General features: G+C 41.8%; 1 protein-coding gene and 1 pseudogene across 2 annotated transcripts in view; both read right to left on the bottom strand.

The window, feature by feature from the left end:
• The window catches only part of CHN2 (chimerin 2), a 296,459-nt gene that overhangs the window by 129,989 nt on the left and 139,808 nt on the right, over positions 1-26,662 (bottom strand). For both annotated transcript variants that reach the window (XM_035020820.1, XM_035020818.1), the window contains 2 exons: positions 19,801-19,839; positions 10,211-10,266 (listed from right to left, as the gene is read on the bottom strand). In XM_035020820.1, coding sequence (XP_034876711.1) covers positions 10,211-10,266; positions 19,801-19,839 — 95 coding nt within the window. The remainder of the gene's footprint in view (positions 1-10,210; positions 10,267-19,800; positions 19,840-26,662) is intronic.
• Positions 5,379-5,497, bottom strand: LOC118021454 (annotated as a pseudogene).

Genomic DNA, 26,662 nt, shown 5'->3' with positions numbered 1-26,662 from the left:
CTGCCTTGGCCTCGTCCATCAATTTACACGTGTTGGACATGAAGGCCAAAATGTTTCTTAAAATGGCTTGGGATCAAATTCATCCTGAATAACAGGACTAAAATTCCCTCTCTTTTGCTAACATCTAGATAGTGTTTGGGAGATGGTAGAAATTAAAGACCAACGCTTCCCATATGTAAATGCCAGGCACTGTTAAGTGCTTTACATATATTAACTCACTTCCAAGTTACTTGTAGTGCAACACGAAGGGCTGGCAAACTTTTTCTGGCAAGACCTAGATAGTAAATACTTTAGCCCTTAAGGACCATAGAAGTTGAAACTGTCTGTTTCAAGTACTCAGCTTGCCATGGGAGCATAAAAGCTGCCATAGACAACATGTAAAGGACTGAGCATTGCTGGGTTCCATTAAAACTTGATTTACCAAAATTGTCAACCGGCTATAGTCTGCCAATGCCTCTGCTAGGCTAACAAATGTTACAGTCTGGTCTTTACAATCGGTGTCAGGACATCTTATCATTAGCTCAAAACTCAGAGCCCATCAATGCCTCCAAGGCCTTTTTGTTTAATGGTAGGTCACATCATCTCTTTGTATTCGTGCCCTTCCGTCTCTTACTGTACTGCGAAGGGAGAGTCATTAATTTTTAATCTATGAGATACTGGTGCCAACTTAAAAGTCGAACTGAACTAAGGCGGAAAATGGTTGAAATATACTGTTAAACAGACTAAGACTGAAACACTAAGGGATCTGACCGCAACCTTGAAATGCAAGGTATTGTAGGAGTATCGTTAAGCATGGTCTTTGAGACGTCATGGAACCCTGAGGACCACAACAAGAGCAAAGGGACAAACCAGAAAAGTGTAATTACAGACTTGGTAGAAATACCCAGGGAGACAGGAGAACGATTCATCAAACAATCGATGTGTAATTACCTAGAAGGGCACAAGGTGCTGGATGGCAACCAATATGCCTCTGTCCGGCTGTGCCAAGGCTATTCAATTTCCTTCCAAGTGGATGGGGAGATGACACTGGCTATGTAAATAAGGAGGAAGAAAGAGATACCATCGCTAAAGTAAAGCCTGCTATTCTGTCCAACAAGACAGGGAGATGCAGTGTACTTAGAGCTAATGTCAAGTGACACTGTGATTTGTTAAAGGACACAGCCAGAGGTGATGGATTACCAGTGGCTCAGTGTCAGCCTGGAGACAATGAGGGGAGTGGTGGATTGAGGCACGGAGGTGGGGCCAGGAGAGTACCAGTGCTGGACTGACTTTTGTTAGCAAATCAGCCACCTACAATCCTGAAATGAGAAATGTTCATGAAGCACACAGAGGATCCACTGAGTAAAGAGACTACCACCTTGGGATATAGAAATGTAATTCAAAGTATTCCTGACATAATGATAATGGATTTGCTATTTCCATTAATGGAAATGTCCATTAAAAGCAAGAGTAAATTATCAAGGATTTGTGCATAGTCACAAGATAAGGAAAACATCTAAAAAGAGCTGGAGTTCATAATAGTATGTACTGAATATGAACAAACATGGGTATGAATCATATTAAAATGGAATTTAACTATTTTTTAATTGTAAACATAGCATAACACTAAGAAGTGTAACAATCTGGGGGGTGAGGTGGGTATAAGAAACCAGGCTACATTAAGTACTGACCATACTCATACAAGGATAAATATTTGGCCTCTGCCACGTTCCAGGGTATGGGAAAGTTAGACATAGCAAAGAAAGGCAAAAGCAAAATATTTTTTTAAAAGGTAGAAAATAACATCCAGGAGGAAGTATATCTAGACAACAAAAGAAGGCTATGGGGTCATGTGGCATCTACTTTGAAGTCCACGAAGAGTCTAGCACAGTGCTAGGCAAACAGGAAGCATCATCAGGGAACAAAGCATCTTGATTCTTCTATCCTAGAGGCCAGGGAAGGGAGCAGGACATAGAAAACAGAGGGAATGAGAACACTGGTTACAACAGTGGTCCTCACACTTGAGCAAGCGTTAGGATGACCTGCAGGACTTGTTAAAACCCAGATTTCTGGGCCCCATCTTCAGGTTTGTGATTCAGAAGGTCTGGGGTGAACCAGGGAATCTGCATTTCTGACAAGTTCCCAGATGACACCATAGCTGCTTGTCCTGGGACCACAGCTGAGAAGCACTGGGTTAGAAGGCCAGTCCCAGATTTGGTCTGGGTTTGACTCAGACTCTGCCCTCCTGTGCTGCATCCCCTCTCCTCTTGGAATTCCCATGAAGAATGCCATGTGTTAAACTCTAACTCAGCACTCAGGGCACAGCGAGCCCACCAAGTGTGTTAATTCTCATTCCTATGAAAAGACTGACAGGGTGCCTGGGTGGCTCAGTTGGTTAAGCGACTGCCTTCAGCTCAGGTCATGATCCTGGAGTCCCCCGGATCGAGTCCCGCATCGGGCTCCCTGCTAGGCAGGGAGTCTGCTTCTCCTTCTGACCCTCCCCCCTCTCATGTGCTCTCTCTCTCAAATAAATAAATAAAATCTTAAAAAAAAAAAAAAAAAGAAAAGACTGACAACACGTAAATAATTCAGCAATATCATTTAGGGTAGTCCCATTAAAATTGGAATGGTTGGAGATTATACCATCCACACTTTTCTGATGGGAAGTAGAGTCAAGCTTACAAATCTGGTTTCAAACATCTCACTGCTTGGTTGGCCAGGCCATACTAGCCTAGGAGACGAGGCTTGCCCAGGGCCGAGTGTGGCTTAACCTTTATCAGCGTTATTTCTCAGTTAATGTTTAACCTGGTGAGTAAATGCAAAGCATGTCTTTAAAACCTCACTAGTGCACCCAGGGCTTTGCACCTGGCTCCCCTTCCCGGATAAGCCTGGCCACACCTGAAATTTTGCTGGACCTGACCTCTGAGTCATGGAGCAGACATGCTGCGGGTTGCTCTAGATAGCAACTGCTGTGGAAGTTTGGAACAGACTGCTGCTTCCTGTTTGGATGTGTAAGGTTGGCCCTACGAAAGCCAGCACCTCCTCATGACCACTGTGCTATAGTCTGGACCGCCCCACCCTCTGCCCCCACTCCTCATTGGGGAGTGAAGGATCTTGGGTTTTGGCTGTCACAGGTGAGGCAAGGGTAAGAGAGCCTGTGCTGTAATCCCTGATGCTCTCGGTTGTTCTTTTCTTCCTACAACAACTAACTACACAATGTAGTATTTCACCTCAAGTAATTCTATAAAGGAATACACATTTTCAAGTTTGATTTTCAGAAATAAAAATCACCCAGAGAGATCAAGGAAGCTTCTCAAGAAATTTTACTTGTTATCAATCACCGTTTAATCTCCCTGTTCATTTTCCTTATTTGGTTTTAAGAAGAAACCTTCCACTTTTGCCTCAATTTATGCTTCAGCATATATATTGTTCTTTGGTGGCTCTCTCCAGTTCAGCCCACCTGTCGCCTTGGCTCAGAGCCCCTGAGTCTCTGAATTCTGTAGCAGCTTGTCCTCAGGAAACCCTTATCCTCTGTTCATGGTATCACTTGGAAATGACTAAATATTTATAGGTGCAAACATGCAGAGTCTGCATTACATTAGAACAAGTTCAAAGTACTCTAAAGAGAGTGACTTCTTTTTTGGAGGGCTATGTATTTTGTCAGTACTTGTCAATAAGAAAGTTTTTGTTTAAAAAAGCACAAAATTCTTGGTTCTATATTTGGAAAAAATAAAGTTAATCTGTCTAAAATTTACTCTAACATTCGTTTTATTAGAAGATTGTTCCCCTTGACTACAGTAGGTCTACAACCAAAGCAAGTCAAGCTCACACGAAATCACATCACGAAAAAAACCTGACTGCATTACGGAGTGAGCGGAAAGCCTAGGAGAAATATGATGGAAAAAAAGGAGACCAGTGGAGAAAGTCTAGGATAAAAAGAACAGAAATATTTCTTACCAGGGGAGAATAGCCTTCTGATTACTACACAGAAAGCCAATTAAAAGGTAATGGGATTGATTTTTGTTTGTGGCTTGCAAAATCAATCTCATTACTTCAGAGACATACCTTGTCCCAATGTCTTGAATCAGTAGAGTTTTCATGTTCCCCCCAATGCACATAGGTTTAAAACATTTATTTTCAATGAATAAAATAAGAAAAGGGGGAGGATTGTAGAATCATAGAAAACCTCTCTGAGTTTATTTTAAATCTGATTTGAAATGTACCGAGTTAGTTGAGAATGACATGGTCAATCAATGTGGCTTGTTAAGATCTTCCAGATATGCCTAAGACAAGATAAATGCCTCAAGCTATAAGACTATAAGACTGCAAAACCAAGGTATGGTGAATCAAAATTCTAAAAGCGTAATCATCAAGTGAAATGCTTTTTTAGGCTTAAAAGAACATTTTTTACAAATAAAGGTAGAAGAAAGTGAAATGGGCACACATTTAAGGACACCAAAAACCAGAGAAAATGGGGCATTGAAAGTGATATTTAAAAAGTGAATATAATTCACTAGAAGGTAAAATAAGGTGTTACTGCAATTTAAGATAAGCCACTGTCATCTATACTTGGCTTAACTTCTGACGATCAAGAACAAAAAGCTGGTTCTGGTGAATGCTGGAAACCTCAGTTCTACAATTCACTTTTGCATTTAAAAAACAAAAAACAAAACTTTCAAAATATATTATTCTATGGCAAGAGAGAGAGGAAGTGAAGCTGCATAAAAGGGAGAACAATTTGAAGTAATAGTATGTAGTTTTATTTCCCTTTTCTGAAATTGCTTTTTGAATTGAAATTCACTCCAGCAATTTCAAAAAAGACAAATGACACCAAATCATTTAGTCACAAAAGAATTTCTACTTATTGTGTATTCTTTAGGTAATTCTAGTGGAACTTGACTTTAAATTAGTCATGCACATAAATCTTGACATTTTGGCCTTTTGTTAAGGCCAAAAGAAATTTAGAATATTCCAGGAAATAATATTAGTCTGTATTTAAGTAAGAACCTTAACCACTGCCCAAAGGCCAAGTCACTACCCTAATGACAGCATTGGGTAAATCTGATATACTATTAGTAATAGTTTGAGAATTCTAAATTCCTTAAGTTAGCAGTCTCTATTTTTTTTTTCATCATTTTCATCATTTTACCATGTATTTACTGATTGCCCACTGCTGCTTGGCACTAGGTTCAGTGCTAGGGAAGTCCGTGCAATTATGACCGATGAAGTTTCTGGAGCTTGAATTCCCCTGGAAGGAGATGTATAAGTGACGAGCAAACAATTAAATATGATGGAAATTAGATAGTGTATTAGGTACTACACACAAAATAAATGGGACGATATGACAAAGAAGATCTGAAGGTTGGGAGGTGGTATTTTTTTTTTTTTTTTTTGACCAGTCAGACTATTTCCTCCTCTTCTTACTCCCCCAGGGGAGAAGAACGATCATCAGCGGCTATGGGCAGCTGCAGAAACAACATCTAGGGCCAGTTTCATGCTCAGAAGAGAGAACCGCGCCATGGAGATGCTAATTTTTATGGGGTTCGGGGAAGGCTTCTGTTATTAGGTGAACTTTGATCTGACACGTGGACATGCAGAGAACACTGGAGAAGTCCAGGCAAAGAGCAGATCTGAAGGCCCTATAGCACAAACCACAGCAACACTGTGGTTTGTTTAATGAACTGGAGCAGAGGTTAGTGGGACTGCAGGGCGGTGCGCTCTGAGAAGAATGGTACAGGTGGGAAGTGACCAACGCAGGAGCCCCATCGTGGCTCACAGGCAGAACAAGAAGTTTTGCTTTTATTCTAAGAGCAATGGGAAGCTGTTGAAGCTGTTAGGTTTACACTTAATAATGTTGGGCTCCTATTTGGTGAATGGTGTGTGTGTGTGTGTGTGTGTGTGTGTGTGTGTGTGTGTGTGTGTGAATGTGGGCTGCAGAGAGAGTGCCAGCAGTGGAAGTGAGGAGATCAGGCGGGAGGCTGTTGACCAGCAATAATCCAGGCAAGAAACGACCATGACCCAAACCACATGGTAGTCATGGAGAAGGAGGAAGTAGGCAAGTGCAAGATACAGCTGGAAGTGAATTTGACAATCGCTAGAGAGAAGGGTGAGGGTGGGAAGAGAGCAGTGAGGTCTCTGAAGTTAGGTGCCATTTAATGGAGTGGGGGGTTCAGTTCTATTTTGAATGTTAGGCTACAGGTGGTGTGGGACATCTACTTGAGGAGGTCGAGTAGACAGATGGGAACAAGGTGTTTGGCGCCCAGGGGAGAGGGCTTAGCTAGAGGTACACATCTGGGAGTCAATAGCCACAGTTCCCGCCAGACCACCTAAGCACACATTCGGCAATTAACGAATTGCTTGCAAAATGACTGACTGATAATTGTCGGAAAGGGCAAGAGAGATTTTGCATACTGCAAGATGCTTTCAATCTCTTGGCAAGGAGCACTCAGGAAATGCTAGTAGAGTGCCAGGTGCTGTGGCTGCCTGATAAATATTAATTTACAGCAGCAATGAATCTCAAGAAAGCAATGAACTGCCATTTCACTAACTGACCATGCCTGGCTTAATTGGCGCCAGAGCTGTTGTTCAGCTGCTTGTACCCTCTGTTCCTCATCCTCTACATCGTTTCCCTGGTGGTTTAATCCCTGATCCAGGCATCTTGCTTTGTTCTTGATCATTGTCTTCTTGGCTCTAGCTTTCAGAGAACACTGTCATTGCTCTGACTCGGTCCCTAATGAGCATCTCAGAGCCTCCTCTGCACAGGTTTCTGAATCTGCCTTGAATCATGAACACTGAATACCTATTATGTGCCAAGCACTATTCTACACACTTGACACATATATGGCATTATAGCACCCCATCAAGTAGATACTGGCCCTTGGAGTAGAGGAGACCTTCATCTCCCTGAGAAAGTAAGTGCTTGGCTCTAAGGTAGGTAGTTAGAAAGTGGTAGAGCATGAATTCAAAACAGGTCCAGCTGACTCTGTAGCTGGGCTCCCCTGCCTGGGTTCACAAAGCTCATTGGATTTGGCCTGCTGAATCAGGCTGTCCCCTCCACCCAGCTAGTTCCCCAGCAAAGTCTATTAGGTGGTTGGTATCTATTCACAGCTAGCAAGCATTCAAGTCATGTTGGCCTGTGTCTTTACCTTTGAACAACAGTGTTCCATATCTCCGTAACTACACTCACTTGGTGTCCTCTTGTGAGCCCTTATCACCTTCAGTGGGAAGATCCTAACCTGATAGGGGCCCCTAGCCTGGGAGGTTATTAGTCGTCAGAGAAACAAAAGAGATGGAGTATGTCGGAGTAACGCAGCTAGGCAGGCTTGCCAGGGACAGGGTGGCTGGAAGCAGAGAGACTGAAGATTAAGAGAGAGGGCAGCAGGACTGTGGGCAGAAGAAAGGCATGGACTCTTAAAACCTGGCTAAGGGGTGAGATGGCAAAGACAAAAAAAAAATCATTAACTCATTGTTCAAAAGAAATAGCCTGTGTGGCGTTATGTAAATGTGTTAATAAAGCTTCAGTCTCTCTGGCCACATACTCAAACCGAAGGTTTTCCGACTTCATTAGGCTCGCCCCCTGAGCATGCAGGTGCGCCACAAGGCAAAGAGACATTTGCTCAAACATCGCCTGTAGCAGAAGCAATGGTTTCACGGTGTCCAAGAGGAGGCCGTGCCTTCGCTTGAAGAAGGCCAAGTCCTGGGAGGCCAAGCAACTCGGGCAGGAATGCCTTGCAGTTGATGTGGCACTGGAGGACAAAGGGAGCTGAAGCTGCTCCTGCTGGCACGCATCTAAGCAGCACGTGTTCCGCCAACACGCGCCACCCTTTATCACCTGACACGTGCCCGGCTGGCTGGGCCCCATGCTGCCTGCTGAGCAAATGGAGCTGGTGAATATCCATTTTGGGTGAGGTTTCATAGTAGAGATGGGATGTGGAATTTCTAGAGGCAAGCAACCTACGAGTCCAGCATCAACCGGATCCCTTATTCATGAATCAAACGGATAATGGTCAAAGGTGAAAAGTTGGTTAAAAAGACAGACAGGAGGGGAAACAAAGCTACACGTGCACTATGTTCTTTAGTTATAGCAGATGGTGGTGGCTTGTGGCACACAGCTCTGCTTTGCTAAGATGTCTGTGGCATTGTCTTCCAATGCAAGGGCAACAGTAGAGAGATCTGTGGTCCTTTCAGATCCCCTTGGATGTCTGAAGAGTTTCAGCTGAACCCTACAAAGAGCTTCTGTGAAGCTAATCTGCATCTACCCGTCTCTACTGCCAACATTCCACCTGGCTTAAAGGACAACTGACATGGTTCCAAAGATTTTAAGAAGCGAAGAAGTGCTCTCTCTCCCTCTCTCCCACATACACATACATATGCATGTGTGTGCACACACGCAGAGGTAAAATAGTAGATCTATCTTTAATTACATACATCATGATTTTGTTCTCTTTTGATATGACACTCAAAGTATCAATGGCCCAGTTCTTTGCTATATTCCTAACACCTAGACCAAAGTCAGAACACAGTAGGCTCTCCATATATACTTGTTGAATAAATGAACAAATAACTATTTACTGTCCCCTTGGGTTTTAAATTCTGGTGCCCAACTTTGCCTGTTGACTTTTTATTAATAGCCCTAGGAAAATCCTTAGTGGTGTTCTAATTTTACAAAACATTCTTTTCCCAGAGACATTTGAATTCCTCTAGTTCCCTGCATGGGCTCCATTTTTTCTCCTGGAGAAGCATTAGATGTAAAATAGGATTAAAGACAATTTTTTAAAAGATTTATTTAAGAGAGAGAGAACATGGGCACGTGCGGGGCAGCAGGGGTTGGGGGGCGGGGCAGGCAGAGGGAAAAAATCTCAAGCAGACTCTGAGCTGAGCACAGAGCCCGATTCAGGGCTCCATCTCACGACCCTGAGATCATGACTTGAGCTGAAACAGAGTCAGATGCTTAACTGACTGAGCCACCCAGATGCCCCAGGATTAAAGGAATTTTTAACAATTTATTTCTTACTTATCCCCTCAAACACTCTATTCCAAGCATCTTGTTAAATATTTTGTATTTATCCTATTCTTTCCTAATTTAGATATTGTTGAATAACCAACGGGCAAAAGTCATCAGGGTTGGTGGCAGGACAAGATCAGACTACCAGATAAGGAGTGGACCTCATCCTGGATTTTTCCTTAAGGATCAGATAGTTTCTCTTCTCAAGCCATATTCCTGGGATAGGAATGTTTACTCTGTGTCAATATTCAGATTACTTGATGAATTTCAGTGTCCTTCAACAGAAATAAAATTTCCTGTAGAAACATTTATTACACAGTGATAAGTCGCCTCTGGGTGTGGGGGTGTATGTACCTAAGCCTTTGAGGAGACAGGTTCAAAACCAGATCCAGTCAAGTCCCGTAGCCAGAAAGTACGGAAATTCAAGGATGAATCTCAAGAGTATTGGAGTTGGAGCCTTTTCCTCCTGATAAGGCAGATGTGACACTTTAAAAGGCATCTGCTACTCTATATTTAATCTAAGTCATTATATCAAAAATAAGCAAGGACCCATGGACCTTTGTGTGAGGGATATTAGTTTGACTATTACAGAAACTGATCAGTATAAAAATAGAAAATAGAACCTTAGTCCTGCCTTTCAGTCTTGCCGGCATCCCAGATGATAAGAGAACTGATTAGTGAGGGATGACTGGGGAAAGTTCTCTGGGCTGGTAAGCATTTTTATGAGTCGATATATTTTTAAGCTTATCTCCAAGAAATAAAAAAACAGTCACTTTTCTTGTAAGGCTTTTTTTTTAATGTCAAGTAAATGTGACAGAGCATAAAGGTTTGTTAAATAGGAGTGTTGAGAGTACCCAGATGTTTATTATTCTCTGTGTTTTCTCTGTTGGAAGCATTCCATAAGAAAAGAATGATAACAGAATCAAAACAGCAAAAACAAGGAAAACAACCAAAATACATGTTTTGGGGGGGGTTACAAAAGGAAGCTTAATTTGCCTCCACGATGGTTAAAAACATGAGACCTCTGATTTCAAGTGAGTTTGTGAATATTTTTAAAAATAACACCTGATTTCATAATATAGATTGTTCAGGTATTAAACTTGGTGACACTCTAACAAATGTTAATACCAATCAACTCCCAGGAAACCCGAAAGCCTTCTGATATCAACATAGCACTGACAATTCATCATATTTAACAAGGTGTGTCAGAAATAGCTGAGTACTGACCTCCCCAGGACAAATGATCCTCTTGGGACGAGGGGCCTCTTGCTGTAACTGATATACTGCCAAAAAAAAAAAAAGAAAAAGATAATTATGATTAGAAAACTACAACACACACCAAAATGTCTTCAAATAGTCCCACCTAAGTGCCTCTGAAGAACTGCAAATATTGCAAACAAAAAAACAAAGAGGATACAGGCACATCTTTAGACTGAATAAAGTCAGCTTATTTATATGGAAATTAGTTACCATGCATGTAAACTGGCAAAATTGATTTTTTTATTCTTTTACAAGGCCAATTTAGTTTCATAATTGTTACTGGCATTGTTCATTTTATGGCTTTCTTGGAAGGTAGGAGTAAAATTCTTCTGACTATTTTGGAATTCTACCTGTGAGTACCAAAGCAGTAAGATCATATAAGAGGATTCCTGAATTGAAATGCTGATGTCTCCTGACATATCAGGAAAAGACTGGCATTAGCAGAGTAGTGTTATTCTCTGAAACCTTACAGTTATGTACCAAGACACCACTGATTTTGTGAGTGAGTGAAACCCCAAACCCTTTCTCTTTTCATGAGTTCCTTTTTTTGGCCTGCCTATCACCATGCATTCTCATCTATGTGACTGGTTCCCTGGCATTCCTCTTTCTTGGGCCCTTTCATATCTTAAGAAATAATAACTCTCTTATATCCTGCTTTTAAAAAATTTTTTTTAAAGATTTTATTTATGTATTTGACACAGAGAGAGGGCACAAGCAGGGGGAGCGGCAGAGAGAGAGGAAGAGGCAAGCTCCCCACTGAGCAGGGAGCCCGATGTGGGGCTCGATGTGGGGCTCGATCCCAGGACCCTGCGATCATGACGCAAGCCGAAGGCAGACGCCCAACCAACTGAGCCACCCAGGCGCCCCTTATATCCTGCTTTAAAGATAGACTTTTAGGCCTGGACACGGAGGTAATTATATATAAAAATAAAATTTATCAGCCTATTATCTGGGATTTTTCGGACTAAAATGAGTGATCTTCTGCTGCTCAGTTAGTCTGGATACTTCCCTTAGAGGTAAGCCACCTTATGCTGGTACCTGTGAGCTCTACCTCTTTGAAAACCAAGCAGATGTTATCTTCAACATCTTGAAGAAGGAAGAATTCACTTTAGATGGTATAAATCTATGAAAAGTTAAAATTCAATCATATAAAATATTTCTAGAAAAACTAATAAGATAAGCAAAAATTTCTGATTTATTTTAGGCCTAAAAATTAAAAAAAAGAAATTTTAACTGAAATGCAGATGGTCATGTGGAAATAGGGCTGGAAATGATGGGATGTATTTTGTAATTATGGCTTCTCAATGCCTTTAGCTCAACATGGTTATTTTCTTACCTAATTAAGTGTAGACTGCCCAGCTTTCACACAGGGGAAACCATCTAACCCTCTTGTAGATGTTTTAATGTGCCACATTTCTAAGCTGGGTTGCCCACACTAATGACAATGCCTGTGTCACTTAAGGACAACTATACCCATGTGTGGCAGGTAGAGCCAGAGAAGGCTTCTTTTCAAAGAGGAAACATGAGGAAGAATTGGTCAAAGATAGAGAAATAATTGTGGACATTCCATTGACCATCCCAGTAGTGCCCATGCTCTCCTTTTAAATCAGGAGAGAGGCTGCATGGAATCCTTTCTACCTCTCGGATCAGCCCCAACACCTACTGACTGCTTTTCTTTTTTAAGATTTTATTTATTTATTTGACACACAGAGAGAGAGATCACAAGTAGGCAGACAGGCAGGCACAGGGAGAGGGAGAAGCAGGCTCCCCGCTAAGCAAGAAGCCTGATGCCGAACTCGATCTTAGGATCCTGGGATCATGACCTGAGCCGAAGGCAGACGTTTAACCGACTGAACCACCAGGCACCCCCTAACTGCTTTTCAGTAGTGTTGCTATTAATGACTGCCATGAGACCCAAAAGGACCAGCTCCTAAAATCACAGAGTGTTCCAGCCAAGGGGAATTGCAGAACCCACATCCAGAGACTCCTGCCCACTCTTCTCTTCTCATCGCCAATGCCTCTTGAAGCCAACAGTTATATGTGGGGGTAGGCTGGACACCATTTTTAATGCCTCCCTTGGAGGTGACAAAGGAAGTACACATGTTATAAGACAGAAGCATTTTTTGCTAAGTGTGTCTTTGCGATTCATATCAGCATATATTTGACCATCTGCTACAGACCAGCTACCACAGTCAGCATTATGTGGAGGCTTTTATGAAGAATAAAGAGAAAGGGAGAAGGGAAGGGAACCAGTGTATTGAGTGCCTGTCATGTGCCAGGAACACTATTTTATTGGATCTTCAGGAGAACACAGAAAAAAAATTGTTGTATCATTATCATTCTTATTTTTTAGATGAGGAAACTAGTGCAGGAAAGTTAAATATTTGCCCTGGGACACCCAGGTATCCTTTTGAGTCCATAGCCCTCCTTATTTTTCTATGCCTCAGGGCCTTTGCACTTGCCATTCCCTCCACCTGGATTGCTCTTTCCCAAGATATCCGTATGGCTCCCTCTCTCCCTTCATTCAGGTCTTCCCTGACTTGACTGATTTGGTATAAAATTACATCCCATCACTCTGCTCCCTTACACTGTCTTATGTTTCTTCATGGTACTTATTAACTATTAACACATTTTGTTTGTTTATTTTGTGTTCGGTCTCCCTTGACCAAAGTGTAAACTCTTTGAGGACAGGGACTTTGTTCTGTCCACTGTGGTACCCTCAGCACCTAGAACAGTGCTTGGCACATGGTAGATGCTTGGTGCTGTATCTGGTGAACAAATGGACTGTATCCAATGACTCATGGGTCACAACCCATGTCTTCAAGGAGACTCTGATCCAATGAAAGAGACTTGTGTGGAGAAACAAAACCAGGGTGGACCAAATGCTATAATGAGGGGGGAGAGGAGAAAGTGGTTCTTTTTACTCAGGTGGCCAGATGGCTTCCCAAGGGGAGAAGCATGCAGCTCTTCTTGAAGGATTAGAGGGGTTTCTGCACATAGAGAAGAGAAGGGGCAGTTCCAGGTGAAGAAAGAGCCCCAAAAGGGAAAGGTGATGGCATGTTTATTGATCAGTAAGAGTCCAGCATGACTGTTCCACCAGGATGGGCAGATGTAGGAGGAGGTCACATAAAGCTAAATCTTAAAGGTCATGCCAAGGAGCATGGATGTTCTTCTGTCTGCAGGAGGAAGGCAGTGACATTTTTTGAGCAGGGAGATGACATGATTTGGTCTGTTTCAGAATAGTAATAAGGATAAAATTATTCAGAATAATAGAAGCTGCCATAATGTGGACACCTACTATGTGTCAGACACCTTAGCTACATCTTCTCATTTAATCTTTCCAACAAACTTCCAGGGTAAATATTATTCTGCCCTTACTAATAAAGTAGTAGAGATGCCAAGCTTTGAAGAAACTCAAGGTCACACAGATAATATGATGAAATCGAGATTTAAAGCCTGATTTCCAGATTCCAAGGTCTGTATTTTTCAGCCTTGCCAGTGGTTCCCTAAAGCAGGCAGTAGAGAGGTCCTGTGTGGGACTGGGGCTGCTCGCTGGCAACACTCACTCTTTCCACTCTGGTGGAAAGCCCCCAAATTTGCTTTTTTTTTTTTAAAAGCTCTTTGGAGATTCTAATGTTCAGCAGTCAGGAGTGGGGCCACTTCCCTTTGCCTCACTGAAGGAAGGATTAGAGGAGGAGCCTTGGAGGCAGGGAATCAAGAGAGAACAGTCTTTCAGTTGTATATCAAGAGATCTTGAAAACGTGTGTTAAGGCAACACTGGTAGAAACACAGATAAGAAGGTGAGTTGATTGCAGAGGAGAACAGACAGGGCTTAATGATGGACTGAATGGAGGTAAGGACCTTGAAACAAGGAGAGACTGAGAGGCCATTAACAATCACAGAGGATACAGGTGAAGGAACATTCTGGACAGGCTAAAGTTCGTCACTGTGTCCTCTGAGGACTCTCTGAGGTTTAGTAAAGAGCAATGCCATTGTTCACTAGCCTCAGAAATAGTATGAGCCAGGGGCAACTTGGAGGGGGTCCCTGCAAACCTCTCAAGCCAGAGACACCAGGTCTCCTTCCTAGTCCCTGGGCAGCACGCATCATCGACCAATTGCCGTTTCTCAGTGAGCAGGGCTCAGGAACCGATCTGTTCGGTGCCGCTCTAAGCAACAGAAGTTGGCAAATAGGAACAGAAGCCTGTTGACCATCTGGATTATGTGTCTCTATAAAGATAATGAGATGGCAACCAATTGCAATGGTAGCCATATAAAAAATGGGCCCTACATCCTATCTTAGCTTCGAGTGAGAGTCTTAGTCCCTCATTTTCAAGGTTAGCTATAACAAAACCACCATCTGTGAAAAAAAAAAAAAACCCTGAGGCACATTTAATACAAACTGGAACATGTCACATCATCTGAAAGTGTCACTTCTTGAATTTTTTTTTTTGTTCAAACATTTCACAAGCAAAATGCAATAACGTATGTCACTTTTTGGGTGGTTCTCTGGGCTAAGAGGTGATATGGAATTTGCTGCTGTAGCAATGTTCCAAATATGTTCGAGGCACTCCCCAGCCCTGGGCACTCTATAGCACACGATTAATTCTTAACACTGGAATGAGCTGTTTGGCAGGGGGAGTGGTCACTGGGGAATGTGGAGGTGGAGGAGTCCTTGCTCCCCAAGCAACCTGAAGCACATTGAGAAATCCAGAGCTCACTGAAAGAATGTTTTATTTTGTCTTCAATAAGAAAACTGGATGCACTCTCCTCTAACAATAATCACCCCACTTCCTATGGATGCCAAGCAAAAGCCCGTGGCCTGGGTGACGCTGAAGCCCAGTCCACACCCATCAGTTCCTGAAAGACCCTTTGGGAATGGCCGCTCACAGCCACTCTTTCTAAAGAGGGCATGCAGACCCAGGAGCTCAACCCAGCCATTTGGTTGTGACACTGAGCCAGTACCACCCGGCTCACGGCCCATGTCTTCCCAGTCTTCATGCGAAAAACTCTTGGATGTGAGTGAGAAACAGTATGTGCTTTGGAGGTCTTCTTGCCTTAACCCCACGGCCCACCTCCTCACTAACAGAATTTCCAGTCTTAATGGGGACTGCGTTCTCCTCTTGTGCTTCAGGTACTGTGAAAAACCCGAGGATGAGGCCGTGTAGCCTCATGATGAGGGGTCTCAGGTGTCAGCGTGCAGAAGAAAAACCTATAGGGTGTGGTAAATTGCAGATCCCCCCACTCTTCTGATTCAGAAATCTGGGGGTAGGGCTGAGGATTTGTTATTATAAATATTCCCCCCAGGTGATTCTGATTCAGGGAGATCAGTGGAACAGGGTTTTGAGGTTCTAAACTCCTCTTTAGGAAAACAGGCACAAGCTGTGACTGCTTGACCTACTGCCTGGGAGGGTCTCCCGGGAGAGCTGTCGGTCCCAACCTCTGCTGTCTAATTGGCACTTGCCCCTCAGAAAATAAAACCTTTCAGAGTATGCCCAGGGTGGCTGACTTGTGAACTTCTCTGCTTAGGGCATACAGTTCATACAGTTCTGGTTTAAGTTTAGAATGTGGCTTTATTTTTTTTTTTTTCAAGTCAACTTGAAGATAGCTTTTCTTTTAGAAAACTGAAACCAAAACTTTCTCAATGACTTCATCAATGTTTTGGGGTTCGATCTTGAATATTAAGGACTAGCTGCAGATATATGATACTTTGGGACAAGATTATTCTTATGGAAACAGCCCAGTAAGTGATGGCATTAGGTTCTAAGAAAGGGAGGGCAGCAGAGAATGCAGGGAATTAAAGGACATCATGTGACATCATCACGCTCGGAGTCAAGACCCAGGCTTATCCATCTCTTTGCCTCACAACTCTAAACAGTGTTTGGCTTAAGGCAAAGACTTACTATGTATTTGCTGAATGAGTGGTGAATGAATGAATGAACAATCTACTTTAAATAAGATATGGAGAGAGCTGATTTTTAAGGTTTCTATTCCTCTACATTTCTAAGCCAGACATTTGTGGTTGCCTTCCCAACATCCATTTCCGTCTTCCCCATTCCAACAGCACTCAAAATTTTCCAGTTCTGTGGATCATATAGGGTTGGTCCCTGACTGGTTCAGGGCAGCAGCATATTCCAACTCTTTGACCACAGTGTTGGGAGTTAGGAATGGGTAGCGCAGGTCAGTCAGCACTGAGACTCAGTTCTAAGACTTTGCTTAAAGTGTCAGGAAAGTAAACTGTAGATATTTGCAACCAAGAGCATTGCAATTAGCATTAAACCTGAGAAACCACTTTTTAAAGTGGATTATCATCAAGTAGACTAATTTTCTTTTAGGAATAATGTCATAATTGGGGCTCATGCCTCACGATAAGAATCTGGTATCAAATAAGTCAAAGTTATGTCCAATAATAGGCCATAAAAGCTAAGACATACCTATACACTTCTATAACAATTAAAAATCATAATTTTTAGAATCAAGTCCTGTAATATAGTAAAAATATACTGCCTCCCGTAAATATATGAGAGATTTCAAGGTACCAAATAATCACTAGAGTTTAAAAAAAAAAAGTGTGTGATGGAAAAATGTGGATTCCATAAATGATATGCTAATGATTTTGACATCAATATCTAAAATTATCTCTCAAAGGATAGTTTGTGAACATTTCAAAGACAAGAGCTTGGTGAGTCCTGAGATTCAAAATGGGTTTAACAACAGGTTATTTCAAATAAAGCAAATTTCATACTCTGAAATTTTTTGGACTTTCAGATCAGGAAAATGCTACAGTTTTAGTTTATTTGGATTCTAAAAAGTGTCTCGTGAAGCTCTGCAAGGCCCTCAGATTCCTTCTCCTATTCTTCCTTTAAGAACCATATACAAATTTAACCTCTTCTATAAAGTCTTCTCTAATCCCAGGAGGTGGAGGAGTACCATACTATTACTAAAGCCATTTGCATTTTAAGTTAATTGGTTTATATCTGTCTCCCTTACAAGACTATAAACTGGAGAAAAGTATGGATCACAAGTTAGTCATTTTCGATTCCTGATATTTGTGCTCTAACATGCAGGGAGTATTCCCTGTATGTTTGCTCAAAGACCAAATGAATGGATGATAGTCTTGGGAATAAGATAGAGTATCATGAGCTTGGGAATAATATGGCCAGGTGAGTTTATAAGAGGCCCAACACCCAAACTCAAATAATTTATGGATCCAGGACAGCAAAAAGAGAGTTCTTTCTCAGTGATGCTCTGTATACCTTTAGGAAATGTGGTTTTGATGCCGTAAACGGCACATTTGGTGGCATGCTCCCCTCAGTTGTGGAGTTATGCATCACTAGACGTCCTCAAATACAGCCAGGATGATTATTAGCTGGATGCAATAAAGAGCAATTTCATAAATGCCATTAAGTTTGTATTAAATGGCCTCAGCTATCCCTTCTGTGTCTAAAGTTGTATGATTTTAGAGCAAATTAAAAAAAACACACAACTTGGTTAGACCCCGCAAATCAAACTTAAAACCCATACACGAGGGTGAAACTGATATTGTAAACATGTAATTAGCAATGTGTTTTCTCCCTTCCTTAGGACACAGAAGCCCTTTTAAGAGATATATTGGGTGGCCCAAGGCCTCTTAGCAAAAGGCGAAATGAAATTGAGCCAATGCCATCTTTTTGCTTCAATAGAGCTCTCTGCGGTGGCATTCACTCAGCAAATATTTATTGGCTACTTAATGTATGCAAGGCTGTGTGCAAAGCGGTGTGCAAAGCACAGTAAGTCATGGAACACCCCGAGCCTCTCACTACAGATATTTTGTTGATTTACTGTCAGAGCTCTTCACACCCTATTAGGAAACAAACAAACAAAACCATCCAATTACTAAGTCATTAGCACTGCCTTTTAAAATAGAAGATCAGAATGCAGAACATTAGATTGGAAGGGCCCTCAGAGACCCAGCACAACCCCTGTATTTCACAGATGGAAGAACAGACTCATGTAATAAGATTGAGGTGCCTCTATATATGCTGACATGGAAATATAAAAGCAAGTATTTGTGAAGTGAAACAAGCAAGTTGAAGGACACCAACTACAGCAGAAACCCACTTTTTCCAAAAGGGAACAACCACAAAAAATGCCTTCACATTAGGCATGTGTATTTTGAACACTTGGAAGGATATGCCTTCCAAAATTGACAGAGGTCAGCTACCGGGAAGCAGGAAAGAGATGTGGAATCTGGGGTGGGGGCTGGTTTGTCAATCATGAAACATTTCACTCTCAGCTTTATGCATTTTGTAATGTTTGTCTTGTATGCCGCTTTGTATCGCTTTTGTAACAGATATATACACAAGAGAGCCTATGTATATATGTGTGTGTGTTTGTGTGAATGTATATATTTATGTATAAAATCTTAAGTGGAGGGGCACCTGGGTGGCTCAGTCGGTTAAGCGTTTGACTCTTGGTTTCAGCTCAGGTCGTGATCTCACAGGTCGTGGGACCGAGCCCCGTATAGGGCTCTATGCTAGTGGGGAGTCTGTTTGGGGATTCTCTCCCTCTGCCCCTCCCCCCACTCGCACTGGCCCTCCCTCTCTCTCTCTCTCAAATAAATAAATAAGTCTTTAAAAAAATTTAAGTGGAAGGAAAACCGTCTTGAAAACTTGCAGGCTGTGGGTCAGGCTTGCTTCTGGGTTCCACTCTGCACGCCAGTCCAATGCACTCAGAGGTGCAGACCATATGTCAAGTTACTGACCCTCCCTGAGCTATGGTGGCCTTGCATGTGGCCGCCGTTGCTTAGTGCTGTGGGGAACATGTGAGAGCTCAGGCACACAGCTGGCACAGCAGCTGGCCCAGGGCAGGTCTCACAGGTGGGAGAAACAATGGTTAACATCGATAACGGTGGCCCTAATTATTCTTATCACTGCTGTCCAGACTCAGAGCCTGAACAAGAACATGTGTCCCCTGGCTGTCAGCACAGCGGGTTTCCCACCTACCACACTCCTTCCCTCTCTTGCTGGAGAACGACTTAGGCAGATGATACTAAGGAAAGAGAAAACGAGCTTGATGTGATGACAACTGTCTGCCTTCATGAAGGGAGTTGAACTGCTGACGGATGACCAGGTATGATCTGTATCTAAGGAGTCACCCGTAGTGACCAAACATTATTCTTTGCTATCTGTTAATATTTTCTGTGGTCAATGTCATATGATATCACAACTATAGGATGATCGGCTAAGAATGTAATTCATGGAAATTCGCCCTTGCTGAACAACTCTGCAAAAAAAGAAAAGGAAAACCCCAAACCAAAAGGCAGTAAGTCAGAATGTCTATCTCCTTTTTCTAAGCATTCCTGAAGTGGGTCACAGGCAGCCTGCTCTTGGGGGTCCTGGCTAGGGGAGAATGCTGTGCAGTCCATTCTGACTAAAGTCTCTCCTTAGTCGAAAAAGAAAGATTTGGGTTTGCAGTGCCGTGATGTGGGATTGCTTGTGTGCATTAAATCAACGGCCAGAATTGTTCAAAAGGCAGGCCTACTGAAGACTTCTGAGGAGATTCTCATTTCAAATACTCACAGTACGATTTCCATATTGGAGGCTGGTATTCTTCAGCATCTAGAGTAAAAAAGAAAAGAAATCAATCTGTCAGGCTGAACGTCAAACTGTCAACATGTGTCTTCTTTGGAGGAACAACAGACTGTCAGCAGTACTTGCATTCTGGTCCCAGGGGGCCCTCTCTGCTCACTTATGGGACAGTTCCAGTCACAAGGGAGGAAATGCGCATGGCAACCCTCGAGAACCCAACACCACTCTCTCTTCAGATCACTTACCATGACAGAAATCAATTGCTTAACCATTTTCATAGAGCCCAGTAAATCAAAAAAGATTTTTAAAGCAATTAACTTGATTGTACCCTCCAGTAATCTTTTCAAACAGTATTTACTTCACTTGGCATAATAAACATATAATTTATCTCACAGTTTCCCATCAGACCTTTAGCCCATTTATTAAGACTTGAGGGCAAGACGTAAAATGGCAAGTATGTAATATTAAATCTGGGAAGTTGTGCAACTCAACCAACTGAACTCCTAAAATGACTGGGTCTGACTGCAGAGACACTGATGATTCAATTGGAATCGCATTATCTCCTTGAATTTACTCCAGTGTGTGACTTAGGAAATTTCTAGAACACTTCTCAGCAATCAGAAGTGTCAGAGTGAAAGAGTTACAACAAAATGGAGAGGATGAAATTGTTATTCATCAACCTAGAAAACAGACAATGGGAGAAAACCTGCTTGTTCAGTTGATTCAACAATCCCAGTGCTGACAGCTGAATTTATAATTCTGATGGAGTTATTAGAGCCGTCCTGAGCTTATAGCCTAAGGCCTTGCTAAAAAGTACTGCAGCTTAAACAGCCAGAGGGGAGAATCCTTTCCCTCAAATCACAGACCGCTGAGCTGGGGGGAACCGTAAGAGTTCTCTAATTCAGCACCTTTATATGCGGGAACTGTTTTCGTCACCCTGCACCCCCCAAAGGCATCAGACTGCCCGTGTCCTGATGTTACTGTCACATACTACTTTTGTGCCAAGGACTAGATCTTCTCTGACCTCTTGCACTGAGATAGTTCAAGAATTATTCCCCTATGCTATTTGTATAAAAACTCACGCAACAGTGGTGAACTTCCCCAAATCCTACTTAATTACAGTTGTGTAGCTTAAATTAAATTCTTTCACAATTAATGTCTTGCTCTCTGGGGCCCACCCGATCACAGAGGCAACTAAATGCCTCCAAATGTAGTTTCATTCAAATAAATCCATACTGTTAGGTCTGTACTGTCAGGAACCTACCTACGCATAAGCAGCCGCATAAGGGCACACGCAAATACAGTGCATTAATAATGGTTTATGTTGTTATTCAAACTTAGTTAGCTGATAAAAGTGAAATTCTTCATAGTTTTGTCAAAGTAGAACGGTATCTTCTAACAGCTTTTAACGCAAACAAGCCACTAATTTCACCCTATATATGTCATAAACCAATTTTAAAGAATTAACATGACTATTTGTTTATAGAAAGCATTCAAATAAAATAAATCAAGTTGCCAAGTCCAGAAAAGTCAGGTCTTATCTGTTAAAATGTTGATGGCACTTTCAAAAATATTTTTCAAAGAGAAAGATACACACACACACACACACACACGCACACCAGATTGCATAGAAACGTAAATCCCTGAGATGTCATCTACACAAAGCTACAATGTCTTGCTATTTTGGATGAGATTTGTTCTGTGAGGTGAGCACAATCCCCAGACCAAGATGTGGTCAAGAATATTCAGTACCTAGAGTACAACTCTGCATGTTAAGGGAAGACCCCCAAAGAAAAGAAGTAGTCTTCTTTATGCAGGTTTTAAATAGGGCTCAGATGCTCTTCTTGGATCTCCTAAGGTCTTCTGTCGGTTTTTTAAAGATTTATTTATTTATTTGAGAGAGAGAGAGCAGGGGGAGGGGCAGCAGGAGAAGGAAAGAGAGAATCTTGAGCAGACTTCCTGCTGAGCATGGAGCCGAGGACACAGGGCTGGATCCCACGACCCTGAGATCATGACCTGAGTCGAAATCAAGAGTTGAACGCTTAACTGACTGAGCCACCTAAGTGCCCAAAAGGTCTTCTTAACTGAAGTCAGAAGTTTAAAGTCTTGCTGTTTTGTGAAAAACCAAGAATTTTGTTTCATCTGAAACACTGGCTCCTAACTTTATAACTTTCACTAAGCCCTGCATGCTACAGAAACAATTTATCCCTTTCTAGTTGTTCCTTGTTAGCAATATTACATAAAGGTGAAGAAGGCTACCTATAGAGACTGGAGATCATAATGCTTCCCTGCTTAAAATTCTGCAATGTCTTCCCTTCTGCGTTTGGAATAAGATAACAAACCTCTTATTGTGGCCAACAAGGTCCTGTGTCATCTGGTCCCTACCTGCTTTTTTGATTTTTTTGCAGACATTTTGCCCTTTTATACTTACGCAGAAATGCTAATTTTCTCTCTGTTCCTATAGCAGGCCAAGCTCTTCTAAACCCATGGCCATTGCTCTTGTGGAGCATCCAATACATCTTTGCATGGCTGACTTGCTCCATTATGTAGGGCTCAGCTCACGTGTCACCTCCCAGGGGCCTTCCCTGACAATCTTGTGTAAAGTAGCCCTCCCCTAACTCTGGTCACTCTCCTTCATAGCATTTATTGCCATCTGAAATTATTTATTGATTTGTTGGCCTGTTATTACTGGGCTCATCCCACTATTAGCCAAACTCCATATAAACAGGCATTTTGCCACATTCACTCGTGCATCTCCAGCCCCGAAAAGGGTGCCTGGCATGTAACAGACATTCAAAAAGCATGTGCTAAGTAAGAAAACTCAAAAGGTTCAAATTTTACCTCTGACAACGACTGGCTGAATAACTTGAAGCAGGTTACTTAACTTCTTTAAGAGCCTCCCAATACTCATCTTTGTAAAACAGAAGAAATAAAAGTGCCTCCCTCCTAACCTATCTCTTAGGGTCCCTGTGGGAATTAAATGAGATACCGGATTTCAAGCTCTTGGGACAGCGCCTGGCAAATAGCAAATTCTCGAGGCAGCCCCACTGATGTCATCATTGTGTTGTTGTCAGTGTTCTATTACTCTGTCCTTGTTCTCCCCAGGTTGTCTTCTGTCCCTAGACCACAGCCTCGACTCTCTCTCTTCTTACCCCTGATCTGGAGCCTGTAATTAAGTCCCAGTGCTGTTGTCATGGAAGGTTTTTCTTTCCCATTAAAGAATTCAAAGTGAGAGGCCATTTGTCATGCTTCGGTGGAACAACTATAATTACCTTGGTCTTAGAGACATGTTTCACAAACCACTAAAGCACACTGTTAGGAGACCTTGGTCAGGAGACAAGGCATAAAATATTTTTAATATGTTGCAATACATCTTTAGCTGCCTCCAGCCCTGCCCCACCCATGTGCACATTTGCCCCAAGTTCACACAATACTTTTCAAAGCTCAACTTTACACTTGGATAGCCTGACACTTTTTTTTTTTTTTTTTTCAAACAGAGAGTAGGTTTTTTAGGTCATTTAGTTCACCTTCCTCATTTGGCAAATGAGGAAAATGAAACACAGAACCGATCAAGTGGCTTTCTCAAGGTCATAAAATGAGAGCCAGGCCAAAGTGGGATGAGAGCAGGAAGCTCTGTCTTCCAGGTTCCCGACACATCAGTCATCCTTGTCAGGCACCCCACCCCCATTTACATGTATGGAATCAAGAAAAAAATATATTGCAAAGCAGGTTTGTTACTTCGATCTTGTAAAGCTTGAAAGACAAAAGAAAAAAAAGGAAAAAAAAGAGCTGTATGAAAGATTGACATCAACTCAAAGGGGCAGCATTCCATCTCTGTACAGAACCCCATCAAAGAGTTATAGTGTGGGAGGTATAAGGTACCGGAAATACGACACCATAAAGCTTAATGCTTGTGGAAATTGTATTATTTTGTTAAACATCTTAAAGAAATGGGTATGATGCAGAAGGAAGGGAGAGGAAGCAGAAGGGAAGAAGCTCCATGTTGTAAGAAAAAAAACTATCATTGAACCCAGAAGACAGTTATACACTTTTGGAAAAGAACAACGAGGGTCAAAGAGACTTAGAAAATATATTGCTTAAAAATATTGACTAATTGGCATCCAAACTTTAAAAAAGTGTGTAAACTCTTGGACTCAGCGATTCTATCCATGGGAATTCAGCCTAAGGTAGTAAATTTACATGTACAGGTAAATATATGAACAAGGTGTTCATTGCTGCTTTGTGAACAGTGGATCCAACAGCCCAGAAAAAGGAAGTGGTTAAATAAATTATCCTATAATATAGCCATGAAAAGGATGGTGTGGGTCAGAGCTTTGTGGTCAACAGCATGGCCTCTGGAGCTAGACGGTCTAGGTTCAAAACCTAGATCTGTCATTTATCAGCTGTTTGACCTTAGCCAATTTATCTCATTTCTCTGTGCCTCAGTTTTTCTTATATATAAAATGGGAGTAATAATACTACTCAACATATAACATGTTGTGAGGAGAAGATGGGCTGATATGTATGAAATGCTTAATCTAGTGCTTGGCATGCAGTAAACTCCATGCTTGCTGTTATTATTTCTTTTTAATGACATAGACAAATATTCATGCTACATTAAGTATTAAATCAGGTTATAAAACAATTTATTAAATATAAACCCATTTTTAGAAAAGATATATATACACAGAAATTTTTTAAGACTATAAACCCAATTATTAACAGTAGCTATACTTGTTAGTGAAAATATAAGTGATTTCTATTTTTCTCTTCATTTGCTCACCTGCATTTTCTAATTTTCTGATCATATTGCTTGTGTAAATATTTAAATAAATGAGAAATAAATTCATTGGCGTGCTAGGTGGTTTCTCTCTCTCTTTTTTTAAGATTGTATTTTTAGGGGCGCCTGGGTGGCTTAGTTGGTTAAGTGTCAGACTCCTGGTTTTGGCTCAGGTCGTGATCTCATGGGTCATGATCTTATGGGTCCAGAGATCAAGCCCCATGTCAGGCTCCCCACTGGGACAGGAGTCTGCTTGAGATTCTCTCCCTCTGCCCCTCGCCCCACTTGTGTGTGCCCCCCTCTCTCTCGAATCAATCAATCACCACCCTGAAAATAAAGTAAAAGTAGAAAGACCTAACAAAAATAATTCTTACAATAATACAGGTAGCGTGTACAGTTTTAGTCCAGGAAGAGCTAAGAGGGAAGGCAAAAGAAACAAGACAAGGGCTTCTATAGCAGAAGGCTGTGCCCAATCCCCTTGGCCCTCTTTTAAAAAATCTGTGAAATAAATGTTAATGAGCAATTCTAAGCAGGCTGGGAAGCACGCATCTCCTCTCATTAAAGAGGGGGTGGAGGGAGAGAAAAAAAAGATATAATGCTTAGAAAATGATCAAAATCTTACAAAAATAGGTCATAAGACCACTCATGAAATAATCTATAAAGAATCCAAACATATCAAACAAAAAGCAAAGCGAAGAAAAGTTGTTTCAAGGGGCCTGGAGGTGCACGTTCTAACTTGGAAGTCATCAAGAAAACCTTCTGTGCCAAAGTAACTAACCCTAAGGAGATGCACTGCCACTCTGAGCTTTGGGGGAAGGACAAAGAATTCTGGTGTCAGGGCACGGAAAGCTCCTTCATGGCTGAGACCCAAGGAGAGGACAACAGGGGCCATAGAGAGCACTTGTCATAAAAACTCATCTTTCTAGATCAAAAGCATTACAAAAATAATTTATGATCTTTACTGTTTTTACTGAACTTAAAACAAATACACACTTACTGTGGAAAAACAGAAAAATTCCAACAATTGAAAAATGTATATCTTAGAAAGCAGCCTACCTCAGAAAAAGTACCATTAATTGATTTATGCGACTCTGCCTAGATTTTGTCTTATAAATGGCTGGAATAAAAATTTTAAAATCGGTATCCTATCACATACACTGTTCTGCAGTTTGCTTTTGAATTTCATAATATTCCTTAGGCATCTTTCCATGTCAGTACACAGAGATCTGTATTGGCATTATTATTTTTTACCTGTGGCCTGGTCTTCCACTCCATGAGTATAATCAAATGTATTTGATTGATTTTTTTTTTTAAAGATTTTATTTATTTATTTGACAGAAAGAGACATAGCGAGAGAGGGAGCACAAGCAGGGGGAGGAGGGGAGAAGCAGGCTTCCCTGTGGAGCAGGGAGCGCGATGTGGGGCTCAATCCCAGGACCCTGGGATCACGACCTGAGCCGAAGGCAGACGCTTAACGACTGAGCCACCCAGGCGCCCCTGTATTTGATTGATTTATAATAGTTTCCAACTGATGAACATTTAGGCTACTTTCAATTTTCCATTACTAAAAACAAAGCTGCAATGATATGTTAAATGCTAGGTAAATGGTCTCTGTAATTTTTGTTTCCAAAGCTGTTAAAATAGCCTTCCATGGGGTGCCTGGGTGGCTCACTCAGTTAAGTGTCAGACTCTTGGTTTCGGCTCAGGTCATGATCTCAGGGTCGTGAGATTGAGCCCGGTGTCAGGCTCCGTGCTCAGCTCGGAGTCTGTTTGAGATTCTCTCTCTCCCTCTGCCCCTCCCCACTGCTCTCTCTCTCAAATAAATTAATTTTTAAAAATGGCCTTCCAAAGTTGTATCAGTTGGAACTCTCAACAATGTGTGAATGAATGCCTATATCCCCACGCCTTCACCAACACTGGCTATCATCAATATACGTGTTAATTTTTGTGCATTTAAGACTCAATTAGAAAATACACAGATAAGCCTAAGTGTGTGTTTGCAGGGAAGCAAATGGGAGCAAAGAACATTCCTGGGAGTGAACCTGTGGAAACATATAGCCATGGAGTGAAGTG

This window comes from Mirounga leonina, unplaced genomic scaffold (assembly GCF_011800145.1).
Source record: "Mirounga leonina isolate KUSES-001 unplaced genomic scaffold, KU_Mleo_1.0 Mir_174, whole genome shotgun sequence".
Classification (NCBI taxonomy): domain Eukaryota; kingdom Metazoa; phylum Chordata; class Mammalia; order Carnivora; family Phocidae; genus Mirounga; species Mirounga leonina.
The sequence above is the reverse complement of the archived record's forward strand: the minus strand, read 5'-3'. Positions and strand labels throughout refer to the sequence as shown.